The sequence below is a fragment of the Salvelinus alpinus genome, chromosome 1, assembly GCF_045679555.1.
Source record: "Salvelinus alpinus chromosome 1, SLU_Salpinus.1, whole genome shotgun sequence".
NCBI lineage: Eukaryota > Metazoa > Chordata > Actinopteri > Salmoniformes > Salmonidae > Salvelinus > Salvelinus alpinus.
Genome location: NC_092086.1, coordinates 45,756,566 through 45,777,227, shown reverse-complemented (window position 1 = coordinate 45,777,227; position 20,662 = coordinate 45,756,566). Strand labels below are relative to the sequence as shown.

The window sequence follows — 20,662 nt, the reverse complement described above, 5'->3', positions numbered from 1 at the left end:
AATCAATGTAAGTAATGTTTTTTTAAATGGCCAAATCTTCTTTAAGTAACATCAAACCAAATATGGAGTTGATTTGATTTGATTGTGTTTCGATGTTCCAAACATACTGCTCACCATATGTCTTCTGTGGTCCCGTGTGGCTCAGTTGGTAGAGCATGGCGCTTGCAACGCCAGGGTTGTGGGTTCAATTCCCACGGGGGGACCAGGATGAATATGTATGAACTTTCCAATTTGTAAGTCGCTCTGGATAAGAGCGTCTGCTAAATGACCTTAAATGTAAATGGACGAGAGAAAACGAGGTTTGATCAGTCATGGAAATAAAAGTGCTGAAAACAAAAAGTCTCTCTATTTAAAAAGACGATGGAGAACAAGCTATGAAGGAAAAATACTTGGAACTTTGGTGTAAATTAATATTGCGATAGTTGATACGATATATCGTCAAAAAGGATATTCCGATATGTAACTATCGATTTCTTCCCTCATCACTACTACCCACTGAACACGTTTTCTCATGGCTCTCTCTTGTCCCTCTGTAGAAGACATATGGTGAGCAATATGTTTGGAACATCGAAACACAATCAAATCACAGTATCAAATTGCAATACGTATATAATCGTGAGAATCATGATAATATCGTATCATGAGGTCCCTAGCAATTCCAAGCCCTACTCCCTAGCAACAGTTATTTTAGCCCACTAAACTCCTACTGTACCTGTTTCATGTAAAGGATTATTCTGGGTAATATGGACAAATCATTTGAAATACTGTGTCCTGTGTTCCTCTGGGTTGTGGATGGATGTACTATCTCTATCAGTCTGTTAGTGACATGATTGAATTTCTGGTATTCCAGACCAGCTGCCCTGTCCTCCAGGTCGTGGCGTGTCATCAGAGTGTGTCAGCCTGCCATCCTTGACCTCTGAGGCTATAAATAAACCTCTGCCTGATGGAACATCTGGAGCGCCTCTCTCCCTCTCCCTCTGGCTCTCTCTACCTCTCCCTCTCTCTCTACCTCTCCCTCTCTCTCTACCTCTCCCTCTCTCTCTACCTCTGCCCCCCTCTCTAGCTCTCTACCTCTCCGCCTCTCTCGCTCTCTACCTCTCCGCCTCTCTCGCTCTCTACCTCTCCGCCTCTCTAGCTCTCTACCTCTCCGCCTCTCTCGCTCTCTACCTCTCCGCCTCTCTAGCTCTCTACCTCTGCCCCCCTCTCTCGCTCTCTACCTCTCCGCCTCTCTAGCTCTCTACCTCTCCGCCTCTCTCGCTCTCTACCTCTCCGCCTCTCTAGCTCTCTACCTCTCCGCCTCTCTCGCTCTCTACCTCTCCGCCTCTCTAGCTCTCTACCTCTCCGCCTCTCTCGCTCTCTACCTCTCCGCCTCTCTAGCTCTCTACCTCTCCGCCTCTCTCGCTCTCTACCTCTCCGCCTCTCTCGCTCTCTACCTCTCCGCCTCTCTAGCTCTCTACCTCTCCGCCTCTCTAGCTCTCTACCTCTCCGCCTCTCTAGCTCTCTACCTCTGCCCCCCTCTCTCGCTCTCTACCTCTGCCCCCCTCTCTCGCTCTCTACCTCTGCCCCCCTCTCTCGCTCTCTACCTCTGCCCCCCTCTCTCGCTCTCTACCTCTGCCCCCCTCTCTCGCTCTCTACCTCTGCCCCCCTCTCTCGCTCTCTACCTCTGCCCCCCTCTCTCGCTCTCTACCTCTGCCCCCCTCTCTCGCTCTCTACCTCTGCCCCCCTCTCTCGCTCTCTACCTCTGCCCCCCTCTCTCGCTCTCTACCTCTGCCCCCCTCTCTCGCTCTCTACCTCTGCCCCCCTCTCTAGCTCTCTACCTCTGCCCCCCTCTCTAGCTCTCTACCTCTGCCCCCCTCTCTCTTGCCTTCTACCTCTGCCTCGCTCTACCTCTGCCTCGCTCTACCTCTGCCTCGTTCTACATTGGTCTCTCTCTCTTTTTAGTGGCATGGGAAACATATGTTTATCAAATTAGATTTGTTTTCAAATTCTTTGTGGGTCTGTGTAATCTGAGGGAAATATGTGTCTCTAATATGGTCATACATTTGGCAGGAGGTTAGGAAGTGCAGCTCAGTTTCCACCTCATTTTGTGGGCAGTGTGCACATAGCCTGTCTTCTCAAGAGCCAGGTCTGCCTTTGGCGGCCTTTCTCAATAGCAAGCTCTCTCTCTCTGCCTCTCTCTCTCTGCTCCTCTCTCTCTCTGCTCCTCTCTCTCTCTACCCCTCTCTCTCTCTGCCCCTCTCTCTCTCTGCCTCTCTCTCTCTCTGCCTCTCTCTCTCTCTGCCTCTCTCTCTCTCTGCCCCTCTCTCTCTCTGTCCCTCTCTCTCTCTGCCTCTCTCTCTCTCTCTCTACCCCTCTCTCTCTCTCTGCCCCTCTCTCTCTCTCTGCCCCTCTCTCTCTCTCCCTCTCTCTCTCTGCCCCTCTCTCTCTCTGCCCCTCTCTCTCTCTCGGCCCCTCTCTCTCTCCCTGCCCCTCTCTCTCTCTGCCCCTCTCTCTCTCTGCCCCTCTCAGCCTTTGCCTCTTTTTTCTATTGAATCATATCATCTGTACATTCAATAAGGATCACAATACAATGTTCTCTGCCTCTGCCAGTCTAATCAGGTGCTGCAGAAGGCCACGCTAACCCAACCCTGCCGCTATACACACATTAACCAGAATGGCTTAGTTTAAAGAGCAGCTCAGGTTATTTTAAGACTCAGTCAAACGCAAGTATGGTCTTTTAGTGACTGTAACATCGAATCAGTGGACATGTATTCTATGGTCCCTAACTCACACAGAGATTCATAAAGTCTGAGGCGACATTATTGCTGCTTAGTCTTTGGTCTGACCACAATGGAATGCGGTGGTTGTTGTGTATTCCAGGAAAATGGCAGCTCCCTTTGTTAGGCTCCTTTATTATGACTAATTCAGTGTGAGTCAGATGTGTCAATGAGGTGAGTCATATAACAACACCAGTCATAGCACAGAGAGAAAACAACAGCACCCCTGAAGAGAGGCTTACAGCTATAGGCAATGGAAGACAGTTCATTCAGTTCATTCAAGCTGTGTCTTTATGCCTGATGCAGTATTCTATCTTACGGAGACCCTGCACTCTCTTGATAATTCTCTCTGTTCTGAACTTCATACTCTTTGTACTCCCTAGATCTGAGCCATTACCAACATAACCTATGACACAAACATTGGTGGGGTAAACACTTAGCTAAACCTGTGTCAGTATGTTATCCATCACAAGATGTTCTGGCTCCCCATGGTTGCATACTGTATGTTACTGTAATCAGACAGGAAGTGCTGTCCTCATTGGCCAGTGTACTGTAGGCCCAGTCTGACCTCTGACCTCTGGCCTGCAGTACCTGAGCAGGGTTCTGGAGAGAGAGTGATGCTTCCTGGGGCCGCGGCGAGATGCCCGCTGACCCTTAACGGGCACTGTGTTAATCCGCTCAAAGTGCACCCTCCTGCTGCTGGAGACGGGCAGGGGGAGAAGGTAGGAAGGTGAGAGGAGGAGGGTGGGAGGTGGAGGAGGACAGGGCAGGGGGCGGGGGAGAGTGTTGAGAGGAGGAGGGTGGGAGGTGGAGGAGGACAGGGCAGAGGGCGGGGGAGAGTGTAGAAAGGTGAGAGGAGGAGGGTGGGAGGTGGAGGAGGACAGGGCAGGGGGTGGGGGAGAGGGTAGGAAGGTGAGAGGAGGAGGAGGACAGGGCAGAGGGCGGGGGAGAGGGTAGGAAGGTGAGAGGAGGAGGAGGACAGGGCAGAGGGCAGGGGAGAGTGTAGGAAGGTGAGAGGAGGAGGAGGACAGGGCAGAGGGCGGGGGAGAGTGTAGGAAGGTGAGAGGAGGAGGAGGACAGGGCAGTGGGCAAGAAAGAGAAGGAAAAAGAAAGGAGAGAAGAAAAGAAGAGATGGTGAGCAAGAAACAGCATCTAGAAAAGCGATAGACAGAAATAGTGCAAAAGGAGTAAAGCTTTTCAAGCACTGAAATTGTGAAGGGAAATAAAGTTTGAACATGCATTAGAATCATACACACTGACCAGACAAAGAACCAGGCATGCAGAGGGTTTCCCAACTCATTCATTCAGACTGTTGAAGAATCAATGCACACAATCACAGCCACAGTTATTTAAAGTTTTAAACACTGTAATATGAGCCCATCTGCAGAACCAGACAGGCACTATGATAAAACACACCACAAACAAACACCTACAAATACCAGTCCGTCCTGTCAAATATCCACTGTCCTCAGTTCAACCAGACAAATTGCAAGCAAATACAGAATTCTGGTAAAAATCAATATGCAATCAAACCACCAAACTGAAGTGGGTGGGGGCAATCAGGCAGAGAAACGGACACCATGGTCTCATTCCTTGTTACTGGCATCACACAAGTAGCCTACAGTAACAAACTGGTCAAAAACATGCCATCCATGACTTACAGATCTGGATAAAACATGCTTATTTCACACCATCATGACAAGTTCATAATCAAATATTTTCAGTGGGCCCACTGCTCAACACCAAAGATAACCAAATCCCATGGCGGTCGTACGATTCCGTGTCACAACCATGATCTAACCAACCAAGGTGTCCTTCAGTAGCTCCAGAGCTTTGATATGTTCCCCTTACCTCTTGATGGTTTGTGTGATGGAGGACTGGCGTAGCAGGGGCGGCCGGCGGGGGTCAAAGAGGTCGCGAGGCGGGGACCGGAGGTGGGAGGGCTCCACTGGCATGCTGATACTGCGGAGGAAACCCTGGCGCTTCACCGGCTGCAGTGGGGGGGGGGGGGGGGGGGGTCCCATGGAAAGAGACAGAGATGAAGTACACACAATGAGAGCCATATTGCATGCAGAGATTCACATACAGTTACAACAGACCACAACATAACTCTGTGGGAGAGAAAATGAGAAAGCAGGGAGAAGAATGAAGACAGAGACCCAGAGAATAAGTGTGGGATACAAGGAAAGGCATGCAGAGAGAGAGAGAGAGAGAGAGAGAGAGAGAGAGAGAGAGAGAGAGAGAGAGAGAGAGAGAGAGAGAGAGAGAGAGAGAGAGAGAGAGAGAGAGAGAGAGAGAGAGAGAGAGAGAGAGAGAGAGAGAGAGAGAGAGAGAGAGAGAGAGAAAGAAAGAAAGAAAGAAAGAAAGAAAGAAAGAAAGAAAGAAAGAAAGAAAGAAAGAAAGAAAGAAAGAAAGAAAGAAAGAAAGAAAGAAAGAGACAGTGAAAGAGAGAGAAAACGAAAGAGTGAACAGTAGGGAGAGAGAGATAGAGAAGGGGGAGAGAGAGTGTGTGCTGTACCTGGACGAAGGTAGGTGGCTCATCCAGGGACACCTGAGCAGTGGGAATGTCCAGTCTGAGCCATGGAGGCTTCTTCCTCTGCAGGCTGCTGGTGCTCTCACGGCGTGGTTCAGCCATGCTCCCAACCCCACCCCACGCCTCCCACCTACAGGGAGAGAGAGGCGAAGGGAAGGATGAGACTGATACATATACATCCTACAAGTATAATCACATCCTCTTTGTCCCTCAGGAGTTTCAGTTAAAAGTCTAATCAACAATTTGTAAATGAAAGCCTGAGAGCATCCCAATAATAGCTTGTGTTGCAGAGTCATTACACAAGATGGTGCTGATGAGCCTTGAGTCACGCCATGTAACAGGGTCTGTACTGCGATCATAAAACCAGTTAGAAAAGCAGAGAGCGCCAAATGGAGATATTACCAGACCACAGCTGTTTACTCTTACCCAGAAAGAAGCACACGGAACCATTTAACAAAGCAATAAATATTTGTTCAGCGGGGGTGGGAAAGTTTATGATCTAAGGACTAATCCCGAAATGCCAGAGATTAAATTTAATTTAATCCCACCTTGTTGTTATATATTAATCTATTCTAGGCCTATCCCCTGCCAGGCATTTGTGGGAGAGACTAAATTGCTAGGTCTTTTCCCTGTGCATTCCCATGACGCAGTCTAGAGACCACAGGAGGTGCAATGAACCTCACCGGCCTCCGTCAGAGAAACCTCCTCATCCCTAGAACATTGTTATCAACAATCCTTCACTTCAGCTTGGGTTCTCTCTCCCTGTTATTTGGTAAAATAATACTGTGACCTTCAAACACAAGGGTGGCACTCTTAAAGTGCTCTGCGACATTCTCCCCAGGGGTATCATAGGACAACAAACAATTATTCCCGCAGTGAGATACATGAACGCGTAAATAAAGACTATTTCCCCCGAGAAAAACACTCAAGCGCGCGCCATTGGTTAGTTCCTCACCAGAGAAGCTGTTATTAAACCCTTTGAATGTGAGGAAAAACACTCTCCTCACGTGTCACATGATATTTGTCTTTCACAGACTCTCATTTTGCTCAAATGCCCCACAAGACGAGGGATGGGGGCCCTAATGTGGTCTTGTGCTTTCACTTCAGCAGCATCAGAGGGCTATGAGCGGGCTGGCAGCAGTCATACAGGGTCACGCATTCCCTTCTACGGTTACAGAGCTTAAGGTCCTTGGAAAGTCCATGGCAATGTCAAGCACATCTGCTTTGCGTTGCATTTTAACACACTGCAGGCTCCTGTTTTAGCCCAAGTGATGATGGGAGCGTTCATGTGAAACATAAATCCTGCCACAGAGCCAGCGAGGCTGACAATGGAGGGCAGTGGAGGGAGGCAGGAGTGAAACCCCAGGCCGGAGGCGCTGTCCACAGATAGAGAGGAGGAGAGAAGGTGAGGTCAACCACACTGTGCTAGTAACAGCAGCCTGGTCCCAGTCAGCCAAGTCATCATTGACGGCTGGTGTTCACGAGCCATCGGTTCACAGCAGGACACACATGCAGTCAGTCCCATCCTGACCTGTCCTATCATGTGTGAAAAGGGTCTACTACACACAACTGGGTTCAAGTGGTATTTGCTTTCGGTAAAATACTTTAACTGAGTTTGATTGAGCTTGCCTGGTGCAATGGAACCAAGGGAATAGAACCAAAAGTGCAAACCAAGCCAATATTGCACTCTATGTATGCTCAATCAAATTCAGCAATCATTTGAAACAAAACACATACTATTTGAACCCAGGTCTGACATAGAGAGAGCATACTGAACAAGTCCATTAGCGTGTGGTAAATAGCTAGCTACTGTGAAGACAGAGCCAACAAGAGGTCGGTCACTTCACCCATGGACGCCATGCTGAGACATTCTGCCCCACTGCACAGAGTGGAGAGAGGGCTCTGTGGTGGAATGCTGTCCGAGCTCACCAGCCTTTATGTCTGGTCAGGAGCTCTGGGTTGTGATGACTGGCCAGGATTAGCTGTTAGCTGAGCCAGACGGGAACAAAGCAGGCCAGCCTAGGGTGTGAGGGAGGGAGGTGTGAGGGAGGAAAGAGGGGGAGACTGCCCTCACTGACTCACAACCAGGTTTTTCTGTGCAGAGGAAGATGAGCAGAGGAAATATCACAAGATGACACATTTCAAAGCACGGTCACTCAGCTCCATATGAGCTCAGACTTCTAGTGACGGTACAGGTCATGACTGTAGGTTTTCTGACTGGGGGTATAAGGCGTAGTGACAGCCTCCCCTGGTCTCCTACTGGGGTGAGTCATGGACCAGGTGAAGCTCTGTTAGACCAGCTAGCAACCAACGCCTGGAGGAGGGAAACTTCAGCCTGTCTGGCTTTAGCCTTTGCACTTATACAAAACACCCACTACAACATTTCTGCCAGAACAACACACACAAACCCTCTCTTCTATAGCCCAGACAGCCCTGAAGCTACAGCTCCCATAATTTGCTTTTAACTACAAACTCCAGGGATCTTAGTGCTTAGTGATCCAACACAGCAGAGGCATATGCCCTGGTTCTGCAGATTGTATCGAGGGATGGGAGCCTAATTGTCTTCCACACTCAGTCTCATGTGATTCCAGGCCCTGCAGCCGTGACTGTAGTGTGTTTGAACTGGGCCTCAGCCTCTGTCTACTGCTGAATCTACGCCCCACTATCTCCTGGGTTTGTAGCTAACACTGGGGGCTTTGGCGCCTCCGATTCTCCCCACGGTTTTCCTACGGCCAACCCACTTAAATCCTCCTGCCTGCTGCCTGGCTTTCCTCTCATCCTTACTACCCTGTGTACACACTCTGAGTGTAACTCTGAGAGGCAAGGTGGTTGACGGGTCTGGCACACTGAGGCCTATGAAAATCTGAAACCTTAGACAGACCTACTTACAGACTGACAGACACAGAACTGCAGACAGACCGACCTACAGTCAGCTGTGTGCTTCGGAAGCCTGTCTCCTCTCTTGTCCTTCAGTCCAGTCCAAAGTCAACATGGCAGCTGACTTGGCAGAGTTCTGAGGCTTGTGTCTGGGGAAGAGGATGGGAGGATGGCAGCCGCCAGCCGGATACTAGGTCTGCAGGCTCCAGGACACCCAGCATGGACACAAGCTGTGGTTATGGCAGTGATCTGGCTGCCTGCTACCACGTGGGAGTCTATAACATGGCAGTCATCTCCTCTCACCAGGATAATGAATGAGTACAGTACATTAGGCCTGCATGAAGGCCAAGGGCCTAGCTAGTATTCAGGGTCATCCATCCCAGTCTGAGAGGCACACTGACTGGAGGAAGTCCTTGAGCAATAGGAATATCCTTGAGGAGAAATTATGTTGATTGAATTCTACATTTTGGACCCCATCCAAGGACACAGGATTATAATTTTCCCTGACTCCTTGAAGTTTCAATTCACATTCAAGTTCCAAAAGGGTTGATAACGCCATCTTACTGTAATGCAAGTGCCTCGACCATTTATTTGATACTATCACATTAATGCTTATTACAGCTTAATATTATTAATTGAGTTGAAGAGACAGTGAAGCCAATTCTATGTGCATGGAATACTATAAGTCTTATCTAAAGGTCAAAAGGTTAAAACAACATTGCGTGGCAACAATTCCATGCCTGGGGATAGCAACAGTTTTCCCACCATGATAACTACTCTGTCTGTCTGTCTGCACTCAGCATTCTTAAAGTTAACCATAGCCGCGGGAAGTACTTTGGGGGTGGGGCTGGACAAATCTTTTTGCCCGCTCTGGCGCTGCAGATGGATATATTTTTTTATTGATACTTTTTTAAATTCAGATTTTTCAGGGGGTGCTGCAGCCCCGTCAGCACCCCTACTTCCCACGACTATGAGGTTAACGTGATTCAATCTGTGGGCCCTTTAAAGAGATTTGTTTTAACTTCCAGATCCACATCTGAAGAAGGAAAACACCCACTCCCATCCTTGCAACATGCACACTGCAAGATTAGCTTCCTGCTGACGCTTCAACTCCAGGCTAATGGATGTGAGAAACGAACGCTTCCTACTCAACCATGAGATGCATTTACAACAAACTCGATTGACTGTGTTTTTACGTTCTGGTGTTGCTGTTGCTCTACAAGGCTATTGCTCGCCATTAGCGGGTGGGCGGGGAAGACTGACAGGCAGACTAAACCCAGAGGACAGACCCGGGTCTCTCCAGGTGCAGGGTAGGACAGAGACGTCCATGAGGCTTTCAGGTTATCAAACTGACAGCCTGGCTCAACCACAGTGCTTTACCTCCCCGGGGAGCCATGCAGGTCTATTGTTGGTGTTCTCTCTTTCTCTCTCTCTCTCTCTCTCTCTCTCTCTCTCTCTCTCTCTCTCTCTCTCTCTCTCTCTCTCTCTCTCTCTCTCTCTCTCTCTCTCTCTCTCTCTCTCTCTCTCTCTCTCTCTCTCTCTCTCTCTCTCTCTCTCTCTCTCTCTCTCTCTCTCTCTCTCTCTCTCTCTCTCTCTCTCTCTCTCTCTCTCTCTCTCTCTCTCTCTCTCTCTCTCTCTCTCTCTCTCTCTCTCTCTCTCTCTCTCTCTCTCTCGGTTTTTAGGCCATCTATTAATATAATGACTTGGTAAATGGGTGCTAGTCATGCATAGAAAGGCAGTGAGTTGTGACAATGGAGGGCCCAGCTGTAACAGGTAAAGCTTGAAGACAAACAGTGGTGAGGAGGGCTGGGGGCTGCAAGGAGCTTTGTAGATGTGACTGCCTTCCTTCACTGCCTCTTTCAGCTGCCTGTCTGAAAGGGCTTTGGTGGGCGAGTGCAGGGGTTAATTCTCATTGTTCACTTTTCAACAGGACCTAGTTCTCCTGCTGCTATCTCACAACAACGTTTCCTTAATTGACACATCCTGTCTCACGTTAACCACATTCTAAATATAGCCCTTTATTGATGCCTGCTAAGCAGAAACAAATGTTCCACTGAAATATCTTCCTTTTATCTGTTTAAACTGGTAGCCGTAACTTCCTGATAGGAAACACCCCTCGACATAAGATCTAATCGATATAAAATGATAACTTGATCCATCCATTTAATTTTCCATGTGTACAGGAATGCATTTGTCAGCAGCCTCTCATCTAATGCCAGCCCAGATTTGGAAATAGAAGTGATACATTATACAGTTGAAGTCAGAAGTTTACATACACCTTAACCAAGTACATTTAAACTTAAGTTTTTCACAATTCCTGACATTTAATCCTAGTAAAAATTCCCTGTCTTAGGTCAGTTAAGATAACCACTTTATTTTAAGAATGTGAAATGTCAGAATAATAGAAGAGAGAATGATTTCTTTCAGCTTTTATTTCTTTCATCACATTCCCAGTGGGTCAGAAGTTTACATACACTCAATTAGTATTTGGTAGCATTGCCTTTAAATTGTTTAACTTGGGTCAAACATTTAGGGTAGCCTTCCACAAGCTTCCCACAATAAGCTGTGTGAATTTTGGCCCATTCCTCCTGACAGAGCTGGTGCAACTGAGTCGGGTTTGTATAGGCCTCCTTGCTCGCAGATGCTTTTTCAGTTCTGCCCACAAATGTTCTATTGGATTGAGGTCAGGGCTTTGTGATGGCCACTCCAATACCTTGACTTTGTTGTCTTTAAGCCATTTTACCATCACTTTGAAAGTATGCTTGGGGTCATTGTCCATTTGGAAGACCCATTTGCGACCAAGCTTTAACTTCCTGACTGATGTCTTGAGATGTTGCTTCAATATATCCACATAATTTTCCTCATGATACCATCTATTTTGTGAAGTGCACCAGTCCCTCCTGCAGCAAAGCACCCCCACAACATGATGCTGCCACCCCCTTGCTTCACGGTTGGGATGGTGTTCTTCAGCTTGCAAGCCTCACCCTTTTTCCTCCAAACATTACAATGGTCATTATGGCCAAACAGTTCTATTTTTGTTTCATCAGACCAGAGGACATTTCTCCAAAAAGTACCATCTTTGTCCCCATGTGCAGTTGCAAACCGTGGTCTGGCTTTTTTATGGCGGTTTTGGAGCAGTGGCTTCTTCCTTGCTGAGGGCCTTTCAGATTATGTCGATATAGGACTCGTTTTACTGTGGATATAGATACTTTTGTACCTGTTTCCTCCAGCATCTTCACGAGGTCCTTTGCTGTTGTTCTGGGATTGATTTGCACTTTTCGCACCAAAGTATGTTCATCTCTAGGAGACAGAATGCGTCTCCTTCCTGAGCGGTATGGCGGCTGCGTTGTCCCATGGTGTTCATACTTGCATACTATTGTTTGTACAGGTGAATGTGTTACCTTGGCTGTTTTCTTTTGATTTTCCCATGATGTCAAGCAAAGAGCCACTGAGTTTGAAGGTAGTCCTTGAAATACATCCACAGGTACACCTTCAATTGACTCAAATGAGGTCAATTAGCCTATCAGAAGCTTCTAAAGCCATGACATAATTTTCTGGAAATTTCCAAGCTGTTTAAAGGCACAGTCAACTTAGTGTATGTAAACTTCTGAGCCACTGGAATTGTGATACACTGAATTATAAGTGAAATAATCTGTCTGTAAACAATTGTTGGAAAAATTACTTGTGTCATGTGTAACGGATGTGAAATGGCTAGCTAGTTAGCGGTGGTACGCGGTAATAGCGTTTCAATCGGTTACGTCACTCGCTTTGAGGCCTTGAAGTAGTGGTTCCCCTTGCTCTGCAAGGGCCGCGGCTTTTGTGGAGCGATGGGTAACGATGCTTCGTGGGTGACTGTTGTTGATGTGTGCAGAGGGTCCCTGGTTCGCGCCCGGCGAGGGGACGGACGTAAAGTTATACTGTTACACATGCACAAAGTAGATGGCCTAACCGACTTGCCAAAACTATAGTTTGTTAACAAGAAATTTGTGGAGTGGTTGAAAAACGAGTTTTAATGATTACAAACTAAGCTTATGTACACTTCCGACTTCAACTGTCTTGTACAGTATGTTTCCCAAGCCCTCCATCCAGGGACAAAACCTGAATTCATAATAAGCTGTCACTGGAACATTCCATAGCAACATTCCATATGATCTTCAGTTGAACAGCCCCCCACCATCTCTCACCCTCGAGATTGCTGGCTCAGCTGTTAGCAGGGCTGAATCATTCAAATTCCTGGAGAACATCATCTCCCACAACCTCAAGTGGGAGGACATGATCACAGCGGTCACCAAGAAGACACAATAGTTGATGTACTACCTGCGGCAGCTGAAAAAAACCTCAAAATCGCCTAGGCAATCCTGATCCGGTTTTACGCATCAATCGTTGAATTCATAAATCACCTCCTCCATCACCGTCTGGTTTGGGTCTGCCCACTGCAAGGGAAAACTGCAACGCATTGTCCGTTCTGCATAGCGGGTCATAGGCTGCCACATGCCCTCCAGGACAAGGAAGCATGCAGGCAAAATCATCACGACTCCCCCCCCGCCACTCCAAAAATTCACCTCTGGAAGGCGGTTCAGGTCACTCTTGACCAAAACCTCCCGCCACAAAGTTTCTTCCCCCGGGCTATGGCCCTCACCAACCAGCTATCTGGCGCAAAGAGACTAAAGGACTATGGATACTAAAGGACACTCTATGCTGCACACCGCATCAAGCCATCTCTGAACTGTACATAAAATAACTGCATTATACTGCATTGCACTCTGTCCATCTCTCTGCATTTAGATATATTCATACTGATACTGTAAATTTGTACATCCACTGTATATCAACCGCATACCCACTGTATATCAACCGCATACCCACTGTATATCAACCGTATACCCACTGTATATTTATATATCTGCTCATTCTCTTATAGCGCTATGCTCACTCTATCTAGTTGTATATAATGTATGTAAACTTCGTATAAACTCGGGTTGCCTGTATTCTGTCTCTAAATGATGTCTATCACTAGTAGCACCATATCACCAAGTAAAATTCTGAGTATGTGTAAATGTACCTGGTGAATAAAGGTGATTCTGATTCTGAAAGTGATTAGCATTGCTGGAGAAAGCACATCAAGTCTAACCAGTCTGGTCAGCCAGTGTCTGGGCTGGGCGAGGGATTTCCTCCCTGCTGCTTCTGTGTGCTCTGCTGCTCACTCCCTGCTCCTATTCCATTACTTTTGGTCATTTCAGTAGGCCCTGTGTGTGGACAGTCACCGGAAAATGATCCGTCGTATTGTAAGTGACAGAGCTCCAGACAGTGCAGCTGGCTGCGGGGCAGAGCTAAGGCTGCGGAGGCAGGCTGGGTAGATGAGGGCGGCTGGGTAGAGGGAGGCAGGCTGGGCAGAGGGAGGCAAGCTTGGCAGAGGGAGGCAGGCTGGGTAGAGGGAGCCAGGCTTGGCAGAGGGAGGCAGGCTGGGCAGAGGGAGGCAGGCTAGGCAGAGGGAGGCAGGCTGGGCAGAGGGAGGCAGGCTGGGCAGAGGGAGGCAGGCTTGGCAGAGGGAGGCAGGCTGGGCAGAGGGAGGCAGGCTAGGCAGAGGGAGGCAGGCTGGGCAGAGGGAGGCAGGCTGGGCAGAGGGAGGCAGGCTGGGTAGAGGGAAGCAGGCTGGGCAGAGGGAGGCAGGCTGGGCAGATGAGGGCGGCTGGGCAGAGGGAGGCAGGCTGGGTAGAGGGAGGCAGGCTGGGTAGATGAGGCAGGCTGGGCTGAGCGAGGCAGGGAGGCTGGGTAGATGAGGCAGGCTGGGCAGAGGGAGACAGGCTGGGCAGAGGGAGGCAGGCTGGGTAGATGAGGCAGGCTGGGCTGAGCGAGGCAGGGAGGCTGGGTAGATGAGGCAGGCTGGGCAGAGGGAGACAGGCTGGGTAGATGAGGCAGGCTGGGTAGATGAGGCAGGCTGGGTAGATGAGGCAGGCTGGGCAGAGGGAGGCAGGCTGGGCAGAGGGAGGCAGGCTGGGCGTAGGGGGAAGAGGAAGAGTAACAGAAGAGGCATGCTGGCGTGCAGGCTGAGGCAGGCGCCATGATGGATGATCTCATTAATCTGGGTACTGAGAAGGCTGGAAACTTCCTTCCTGAGAAACTGAACTTCCTGACCTCAGGCTCTGGTTCCTCGCTCTCTCATTCTCTCTCGCTTCTGGTTTTCTCTCTTTGTGTATAATTGTATTGTTCCTTCTTTTCTTTTGATGAGTGATACACTTGCTTACTCATGACCCAAGATACACTATGGAAAACTATAAGACAATGACTTAGCTTTAGTACCGCATATCATGTTCCATAACAGAATATGCACCATAAATACTGTAAACCTGGATAAAAACAGAGATTCTCTCTGGTAATGTTGACCGTGACCATGCAGCCTATCCATCATGGCTGCAGTCAGCCTGCCTCATTACATGTTGAAAGCAATGCAAAGCCTGATATTAAGGAAACAATGGAAGGAACATATGCCATTGAGCAGCTCACTCTCTTACCCAAACACTGACCTCACTCCTCATATGACTCTATAGGCCTACTATGCTGCAATCTGCATGCACCGTAGGCAACAACACTCCCACAAAGTCATTACTGCCAAGGAGCCCAACAAGACCTCATCCTTCAAGTGTGTTTGGATGGACAAGGAACGTGCTAAGCAATTAGAACACACATCTGATCTAGCAGTGGACCTAGATGGGAGATCTAGAGACTGTCAATCAACTGCACTTAATAACAACGGCCTCGGTGTTGTGTAACACCTGATCCATCTGAGGCACATCTGGGAATTTATTACAGCATGGTGCTGCTTTTGGTCTTTAAATAGCACACACACCGCATGTGCACACACCCACACACACACGCATGCGCACACCCACACACACACCACTGTCAAGCAAGACCAATTAAGAAGCTGACCGAACCTGCAAGCTGCAGTGTCTTAGTTTGGGAGCCTTTGGATGACTTCTGAAACAGACGCAGATTAAAGGACTAAGAATATCAACATAGCATTCATGTTGGAGGAGAGACAGCAAGACCAGGTGACCACGCTGATTGTGGAAGCAGAGTTTGGATGCAGACTAGAGTTGCCTCTGTGATATAACCATGGGTGTAAACGCAACTCTGTTTCTCTTTCCCTCTTTCCCTCCTTCACACCTTCTCCCTGATGACTAACAGAGCAGTGTGACTCTAAACCATGTGGTTTCCATGAACATGGCGCCGGGATGACAAGGGGATTTTCACCAGGGTTTTTTAAGGGGAAAAGGAAGGAGGGTTCAGCTCTGGTTCCTCTCCTCAGTCTGGGCGTATGGCCTGGTGGTATGCTCCTCTTACATGGAAGGAAATACTCCACATAGCTGCAGACCAGGCCTGGGTAGCGGAGGCCAAGGAGCCGCCCTGTGTCCGGCCCGCTCCGCACCATTAAGATTCAGTGTGTGTCTAGCCTGAGGCAAACTGACACAGTGACATGTGACAGGCTGTCACCCCGAAACATCCCCGTCTGACATTAAAACACAAACACAACAGGAATACCCTCTGCAGCTGACCCAGGGATCCAGTGTCATGGCTGGGGAGGGGCCAGAGGGGAGGGGGGAACTGGCATGACAGGCCTGTCTGGTGGAACCTCATTCCATTCCCCATGTTTGCTCACTGACACCCGGGTCGTCTCGCCCTACCGTCCGGGAAAACACACGCACGCACGCTCATACACACACACACACCACAGGGGGATTTTACAGTGCAAAGTCAACACTTGGAAGTGAGTGGCTTTCAATCCAAAGTGAGTGTGAACGTGCTACATACGGTGCATGGGAAAAACCTCTGCTACTGCTGTCCAAACAGTATTGACTGTATGCTAAGATCTAGTGCCAGAGGTACTATGTATGAGAGGATAAGTAGGTCTCTGACGCTGTTCTGTGTGCATACAGTCTATTTATAGAACTTCAATGGCCAACGTCCTGCTGGAGATAGACTATAGACAAGCTTCCATAATGACAGACATGCTAGATATCAAGGCAGTAGAAAGTACTGTAGGATGATATAACGGCAAATGCTACTACTGTAACTGGCAAAATGATGGCTGCATCCTCTTAACATCTCACTAGTGACTTCACAGTACGATGTGCACTGTACTGTACAGTGACAGTGTTATGCAGTTCAACACTCTGCCTCATATACAGCATATTTAACCGCCAGTGTGGGAACTCTAAAATGAAACAAAGTTGAGCAGGCAACATCCCAATGAATACATTGAGAAAACAGTGCATATATCTTCCTCTGGAAATCAACGTGAAAAAAGGGAGAGATGTGTTTTATATCAGGGAGAGGAATTAGCCCTGAACTGCCACGTCTACTGATTCAGTTCACTTGAAGTTGAGTAAGTTCTCCCCAGGCAAAATGGTTTTCCACTTTTCTTTAGGGGGTGAAATATTATTGCAAGGGTGGATAATTCAACGGATAAATTATTAAGCCATCCTATACTTGTGAATAATTCACTGTGTATTTCCCATTGGAGCTAGCATGGCACACACACACACACACACACACACACACACACACACACACACACACACACACACACACACACACACACACACACACACACACACACACACACACACACACACACACACAGAGCAACAGAGAGAGAGAGACAAAGACAGAGACAGAGAGAGAGAGCGAGAGAGAGAGAACCACTTGGCCCATAGCTCTCTGTGACTACAGTAGTACACTTACTGCCTCTTTTCTCAAAACTCTTAGCGTGCCCCTCTTAGTGCAACTCTTTAGCGTGCCCCTCTTAGCGCAACTCTTTAGCGCGCCCCTCTTAGCGCAACTCTTTAGCGCGCCCCTCTTAGCGCAACTCTTTAGCGTGCCCCTCTTAGTGCAACTCTTTAGCGTGCCCCTCTTAGCGCAACTCTTTAGCGCGCCCCTCTTAGCGCAACTCTTTAGCGCGCCCCTCTTAGCGCAACTCTTTAGCGTGCCCCTCTTAGCGCAACTCTTTAGCGCGCCCCTCTTAGCGCAACTCTTTAGCGCGCCCCTCTTAGCGCAACTCTTTAGCGCGCCCCTCTTAGCGCAACTCTTTAGCGCGCCCCTCTTAGCGCAACTCTTTAGCGCGCCCCTCTTAGTGCAACTCTTTAGCGTGCCCCTCTTAGTGCAACTCTTTAGCGTGCCCCTCTTATCGCAACTCTTTAGCGCGCCCCTCTTAGCGCAACTCTTTAGCATGCCCCTCTTAGTGCAACTCTTTAGCGCGCCCCTCTTAGCGCAACTCTTTAGCATGCCCCTCTTAGCTCAACTCTTTAGCGCGCGCCTCTTAGCTCAACTCTTTAGCGTGCGCCTCTTAGCTCAACTCTTTAATGCGCTCCTCTTAGCTCAACTCTTTAGCGTGCTCCTCTTAGCTCAACTCTTTAGCGTGCCCCTCTTAGCTCAACTCTTTAATGCGCTCCTCTTAGCTCAACTCTTTAGCGTGCTCCTCTTAGCGCAACTCTTTAGCGTGCCCCTCTTAGCTCAACTCTTTAGCGTGCTCCTCTTAGCTCAACTCTTTAGCGTGCCCCTCTTAGCTCAACTCTTTAGCGCACTCCTCTTAGCGCAACTCTTTAGCGCGCTCCTCTTAGCGCAACTCTTTAGCGCGCTCCTCTTAGCGCAACTCTTTAGCGCGCTCCTCTTAGCGCAACTCTTTAGCGTGCCCCTCTTAGCGCAACTCTTTAGCGCGCTCCTCTTAGCGCAACTCTTTAGCGCGCTCCTCTTAGCACAACTCTTTAGCATGCCCCTCTTAGCGCAACTCTTTAGCGCGCTCCTCTTAGCGCAACTCTTTAGCGCGCTCCTCTTAGCGCAACTCTTTAGCGCGCTCCTCTTAGCACAACTCTTTAGCATGCCCCTCTTAGCGCAACTCTTTAGCGCGCTCCTCTTAGCACAACTCTTTAGCATGCCCCTCTTAGCGCAACTCTTTAGCGCGCTCCTCTTAGCGCAACTCTTTAGCGCGTCCCTCTTAGCGCAACTCTTTAGCGTGCCCCTCTTAGCGCAACTCTTTAGCGTGCCCCTCTTAGCGCAACTCTTTAGCGTGCCCCTCTTAGCGCAACTCTCTAATGTGCCCATTTTACTGAAGCTCCACTCCTAACCCACAGCAGCACTTGAGATGGTTGGTGCATATCTTTACTCTGGTGGAAAAACCTCACTGTAAATCTGTATCTTGTATGGACACATGCCAGTGTTTGTACATCTCATATAAAGAGAGACAACTCTAAACTTTCCTCATGGGCCAGATGCCTTATACTATTCTAAGACAAGTAAATGTAATTTGATTTAACACAATCAAATACTGTGTCTTCTTGTGCATGGACAGTGATTACATCAGCTGATTCTTAGGGCACACACACACACACACACACACACACACACACACACACACACACACACACACACACACACACACACACACACACACACACACACACACACACACACACACACACACACACACACACACACACACACACACACACACACACACACACACACACACACACACACACACACACACACACACACACACACACACACACACAACCACAACCTCCTCAACTCAAGATGTGGTGGGAATAGAGAGGGTGTTCTAGCCTAGCCTGAAGTCCCTGAGACTGCTGCTATCATGCCAGGGTCCCAGATGGTACTTTCTCGCATGGAAACTCTCCTTATCTCCCCCAGCAGACAACCCAGTGTGCCCACGCAGAAAGGCCTGTCACATGGGGAGAGAGTGGGAGTAGAGATCCACCTAGACCCAGGGCCGCTCTGACATCCACCCCCCAGACCACTGCAGCCTGGAGGACAGGGTGTGACCATGACAACAGCTTCTCCATGTAGCCTGTATAATAGCCTTGATACAGGTATATCTATGATTAGACCGTATTTAACAGCCTGGAGATGGGTAGGAATGCTGTGGGGATAAAGAGCAGAGTAAAGAATGGAGATAATGAAATGAACATGAGCATGACACTCACAAGGATGTGACCTCATCTTACATGACCTCAATTTAAGGAGAACTAGGAGATCTGGGTCAAAGGTTAAAAACACAGAGGTGGCGTGTGATTGGACTAATTCAACCATGACCATTTATCAACATGAACCTTTTAAACTGGGTTGGTTTAACTGAGGTTGAGTGGCTTAACAAGATAACGTCTACAGTAGAACAATGCTGACACCATCTTCTGTCAAACTAAATGTTAGCCCACATAACGATAATAACATAACTTGTTACTCAAAATGCCAAAAGGGTTATCCAAGTAATAACATTACTCAATATTTCATGATAGATTAACACGACACTTTTACACTCCATAATAAATCACAGCAATTACATGTGTATAAATAAAATACTGTCTCTCCGCTCTCTGCACTGACAGTTGACAGCCAAGAGATAAGATAATTGTTTCCATTACTTAATCACAAATTCAAAACACTGCTGTAAAACCGGCCTGACAGGGCAAGGGAAACCACTGGGTGAGCCACAGCATGCAACTCTGAAACAGCCCTCTCTCTCTCTCCATAATCAGTCAATCAATAACATTAGCATTTGACTTAGTGACCGGATTTTAGCGTGTTTGACCTCTTGACCTCTCACCGTTGGACATAGAAGTGTCTGTATGGATTTACATCCTCTTGAGAGACTGGGCAGCTTTAACAAAACAAAGGAAAACAAACTCAAAGCAGAATGTCTCTCCTCCACTACTATCCCCGTAGAGAGGCTCCCAGATGCATCCCCAAACTAGCTTAACAAGCACCTTATTGTCTGTAGAAAGCAGTCAGAAGCTGCCCTTCCTGTTAGCCAAGTGAGCTAAGAGGGGACTCAGCAGCAGCATGACCAAACAACATGTGATCCCCATCTAAATAGTTTCCAGCATGATATCAGCCTGAATCGCTCCCGCCCACAAAAGGCTGCATTGTGTGCTGGGCATCAGGCTGATGATGTGCATAGGGCTGAAGGAGGGTCATTGTTGTGGAGACTGGTCCAAAATTCCTCCTCAACGTGAGAGAAGGAAGGGGAAAACCAGGCTGACTGAAGGATTCATTCCTTTATCGATCAAAACCGGGGTGTCAGCAAGTTCTGTGTTTAGCTAATAACTTTCTGTGTGCATGGAGTTCGTTAACCCCATCATGGTTAGGAGGGCGTAAATGTGGACAGACTCCAGCTGTATCCAGCATGTTATGAAGTCCTTCAGATGGTGTATTCTGGAGGTGATACAGCCTATCACCACCGTATTACTCACTGTGGGCACTCCTAGGTTTATTTCCACGCTCTGGCCAATCAACACGAGTAAAGATACTTCACAAAGAGACGCCATCAACTGTGTGACCTCACATCCTCCCTAAAAGACCACCAGCATGGAGAGGTCAGATGACTGCTTATTTAAGATGTGCTGGTAGGAAGTGGGGAGGAGAGGAAGAGCTGAAGAGACCTCCGAATGGGAAAGCAGAAAACACACTGCTCTCTGGG

General features: G+C 48.4%; 2 protein-coding genes and 1 non-coding gene across 6 annotated transcripts in view; 1 reads left to right on the top strand and 2 right to left on the bottom strand.

Moving 5' to 3' along the window:
* LOC139540341 (inactive rhomboid protein 1) overlaps nt 1–20,662 on the bottom strand; it is a 42,567-nt gene that overhangs the window by 11,261 nt on the left and 10,644 nt on the right. For 2 of the 4 annotated variants that reach the window (XM_071344140.1, XM_071344289.1), the window contains exons 2-4: nt 5,275–5,419; nt 4,608–4,747; nt 3,348–3,455 (exon numbers count right to left, since the gene is read on the bottom strand). In XM_071344140.1, coding sequence (XP_071200241.1) covers nt 3,348–3,455; nt 4,608–4,747; nt 5,275–5,391 — 365 coding nt within the window. In that variant the 5' untranslated portion in view covers nt 5,392–5,419. The remainder of the gene's footprint in view (nt 1–3,347; nt 3,456–4,607; nt 4,748–5,274; nt 5,420–20,662) is intronic. The other 2 variants (XM_071344207.1, XM_071344369.1) reach the window with 1 other exon arrangement.
* Nucleotides 129–205, top strand: trnaa-ugc (transfer RNA alanine (anticodon UGC)). Its single transcript has one exon. It is a non-coding gene; the product is annotated as a tRNA-Ala (tRNA).
* Nucleotides 17,734–18,267, bottom strand: LOC139561768 (histone H1, macronuclear-like). The gene has a single exon (XM_071379082.1). It carries the CDS (start codon nt 18,265–18,267, stop codon nt 17,734–17,736), a length of 534 nt encoding a protein of 177 aa, XP_071235183.1.

Bases quoted from the DNA above. Each gene is read 5' to 3' on its own strand.
- LOC139561768 (XM_071379082.1), bottom strand. From the start codon at position 18,267: ATGGGCACATTAGAGAGTTGCGCTAAGAGGGGCACGCTAAAGAGTTGC.